General features: G+C 26.2%; 1 protein-coding gene across 1 annotated transcript; it reads right to left on the reverse strand.

Annotated features, from left to right (window-relative positions):
* Positions 1–351: 351 nt before the first annotated feature.
* Positions 352–2,305, reverse strand: LOC141524768 (uncharacterized). The gene is made up of 5 exons (XM_074238833.1): positions 2,062–2,305; positions 1,884–1,922; positions 1,558–1,675; positions 1,395–1,478; positions 352–1,320 (listed from the first exon to the last, which is right to left on the reverse strand). The coding sequence occupies exons 2-5, from the start codon at positions 1,914–1,916 to the stop codon at positions 434–436; spliced, it is 1,122 nt and encodes a 373-aa protein (XP_074094934.1). The 5' UTR covers positions 1,917–1,922; positions 2,062–2,305; the 3' UTR covers positions 352–433.
* Positions 2,306–3,789: the final 1,484 nt, after the last annotated feature.

Raw genomic sequence — 3,789 nt, forward strand, 5'->3', positions numbered from 1 at the left:
AAAACTACAGATGACAGTAATGGTATTATTCACTCATAAAATTTTAATAACGTTAATAATGCAATTTTTTATAAATAATTTTCTAGAACAAATTTTTTTAAAGAAAATTAAAAAATTGTCAAGTGACAGCTAACTTTAATATCATAAATTAATTTATGAGACATTTGATAATCTTAACAATTTTTTTAACAAATAAATTATGACAAAAAAAAACGTAGAAAAAAAAAATTGATTTGTAGAAATTAAAAAAAATAAAAAATCCATTTTTTTATTTTGGAAAAAATCTATTTGTTAAAAAAAATTAAAAAATGGTTAAATAACTGGTAACTTTAATGTGATTAAAAGTCAAAATGAGTTTTTAACAAATATATTGATTATTATATTAAAAAATTCTAACTTATAATATTTAATTAAATACATTTGTATAATCTATCTAATTATTAATTGCAGGATCAAGCTGAGAAATGACATACTTGAATTTTTTAACGGCAGCATCAAGCATTTCATCAGAAATATCAATATGAAAAACTAATCTCAGGCAACCTTTCCACTCAGCCCAAGCTTTGACAATAGCTTGATCATCTGGATGATCATCAATAACAGTCCCAAGTCTGTGGACCACTTTCTCAGCATCAATAGCCTCAGAATTCTTGACATCAACAAAAACCATGTTAGTCTGCACGCTAGCAGCGTTAACGTTGATAATCTTGGAATTCATTTGATTGATTGCCTTCATCATAGCAGTCGCCTTCTCGTGGTCCTTGTGCAATCTGAAGCGACCATCCAGGGCAACCAAACCAGCAGCAGCTAGAACTCCAACTTGGCGCATTCCACCACCCAGTAGCTTCCGACACCGATGTGCCTTGATGATAAATTCGCTGCTCCCACATAGTATTGAGCCAACTGGAGCACCCAGGCCTTTGCTGAGGCAAAATGTCACCGAGTCTAAGCCTCGAACGATGTCTTTGACACAAGTATTGCTACCAATCGCGGCGTTCCACAAACGAGCGCCGTCCATATGTACTTTTAAATTGTTGTTCTTTCCAAATTCCACAACTTCTTTTAGCCATTCTAGCGGCAAGATTTTACCATTTAGAGTATTCTCAACAGCAATCATTCTTGATATTGGGTGATGGACGTTTTTTAAATCGCGCAGTCTACTTTTTATTGTGTTTATGTTGAACGTGCCGTTGGCATTGTTGGGAATTGTTGAAATTGTCACACCGGCTATCTGGGCCGTTGATCCTTGCTCATGCTGAACTATATGACAGTCTTCGCCTAGGTAAATTTCGCAGCCACGTTGGTCACAGTGAACCATTACTAAGCAAAAAAAAAAAAAAAATTATTTAACCGGGAAATTTAATTGATATTCATGCTTTATTAAAAAAACTTACTGGCAATTAAATTTCCCATAGATCCACTGGGGACAAATAGTCCTTCTTCTTTTCCTAATAATTCTGCAGCAACTTTTTGTAGCTCTAAAATGATTATTAAGACGAATTAATCATCCGGTTTATTTAATAATTTAATAATTAATTTTTAATAAAAAATACTTGCTTATAACAGTTGGATCTTCTTCACAGACATCATCACCAACTTCAGCATCAAACATCGCTTGTCTCATTTCTTTACTTGGCTTCGTAAAAGTATCACTACGTAAGTTTACAACCATCACCTAAATAAAATTAATAGTTAGCAGATATTTAATAATTTTAATTAAAAAAATTTCATTTAAAAAAAAAATGAACATTTAAAAATTTTAATAAATTAAAAATGCAATTTTTTAAAAATAATTTTCAGAACAAATGTTTTTGTTAAATAAAATAAAAAAATTTTCAAGTGACAGCTAACTTAAATATTATATAAATTTAACAAATTCTTACCTCGTCGGAAATATTTTTCTCTATAGAGTACATTTTTCACTAAAAAAAAAATAATTAAATTGAAAAAAAAATAAATTTTGAATTTAAACGAATAAAAGTAATTCTGGAGTAAGAAGTAAAAATATTAAGGATGAAAAAAATTGAAAGTAATAAATAAAACAAAGTGTTTTAAGCTTACAATATGTTGGCAAGTAGGCGTTAATTTAAATTCAAATTACAGAACAGACAAATTGTATTTGTTTAAAATTTTTTTATTTTAACGGTACTAGTTTAAGAAGTAGAATTTAAAATAGCAAAGCAGCAGACTCTAAACTAACAAATTTTACAGAATACTAGGTGAACTCTGCAAGAACTAATCTTATAATACGCAGCAATTTATCAATTATAATAATGATTAAATTAATGATAATGATGGATTATATAAAAAGATGAAGCAATTGAGATGAATCAGTTTATTATTGATATAAATAACACTGAAAAGAAAAAAAAATGAGCATGTTGATACAGTTGATCTCAACCACGTAGCATAGGTAGAAGTTATCCAAGGCATCTCTCTATCTAAGCTTCGTGATATCAACCATAATAGTACATAAAGCATTCATGAAAAGTTACCTTAACAGCAAGTAATTTCCCGCCTTTAAAGTACTTGCATTTAATACTGCATTACTTATATATGGACATACTTTTTGTATATTTGTTTTCAAGCACTCAGACACCATTAAATCTAAATCGTTCATCTTTCAATTTAGTCATCGACGTGTTCAATTTTATTTAGTCTATATTTGGATTAGGTTTAGGTCAAATTAATTTACCAGCAATTAATGATAATTTCAATACTTAAATATATTAATTAATTATTTATTTAAATTATATAATTGACTAATTATGTAGAAATAATTTTTAAAGAGAAATTTCTGCAGCTCGCGGATGTGAAATTCTAAATATTAATTTTTAATCGCTGAATTTTCTTATAAAGAAGTACTGCAAAAAGATATTGTATTGTACTTAAGTGAATTACCTTACGTGGAATTAACCTACTTACTTATTTTAATTGCATCATATGGAAAATGAATCACATCCAAATAAGTGATAAATCGTATTAAATTTAAATTAAATTTAGCGCCATCTATTATAATTTTTAATATTATTAATTATTAATTTATTCAAACATCAATGCTCAATATTTGAGATAAAAAAAATTTATTGATTTAATGTTGTACATATTTTATGAATTAATTATTTAATAATAATAACATGAAATATAATGTAAAAATTTTATCTGAAATGGTAATCTTATACAGTACCAAATATGTAACTAATTGAATGACTCATATGTTTGTATATTTTTTAAAATCACCTTGCATTGTAGGCCAACCGGTTTTGCGAACTTGGGATTTATTTTGATTTATTGCTCTATTTATTTTTTATCCAATCAAAAATATGTTAAACATTGAAAATTAATTTAATTTTTATGAAAATAAATTTAGTAGATTTTTAATAATTTTTAGATTTTTTTTTTTAACAAATAAATTATAGCAAAAAAAAATTGAGATTTAGGAATATTAAAAAATTAAAAATGCAATTTTTTAAATTTAATTAAGCCAGAAAATAAACCACAGTCGATAATTCAGTGCGTTCTTAATTTAATTAGAAATTTATAAATTTAAATTTCAAGGTAAAACGCGCTAAAAATTTAAACCAATAAAAAATTAAGCCGGCATTTAAAAGTCGTTAATTGTAAACAAAAAATAATTTTTTTTTCTATAACCATATTATTAATATTTAATTAAAAAGTAATTTATATTTAACTGTAATATTTTCACTAATATTTTATATTTAATTATTTTTAATATATATTTAATAAAAGTATAAATAATAAATAAAAATTACGGCAAGTTTCTATGTA

The sequence above is a fragment of the Cotesia typhae genome, unplaced genomic scaffold (genome assembly GCF_013202065.1).
Source record: "Cotesia typhae breed Kobodo isofemale line unplaced genomic scaffold, CoteBio_Ctyphae contig_23, whole genome shotgun sequence".
Lineage (NCBI taxonomy): Eukaryota > Metazoa > Arthropoda > Insecta > Hymenoptera > Braconidae > Cotesia > Cotesia typhae.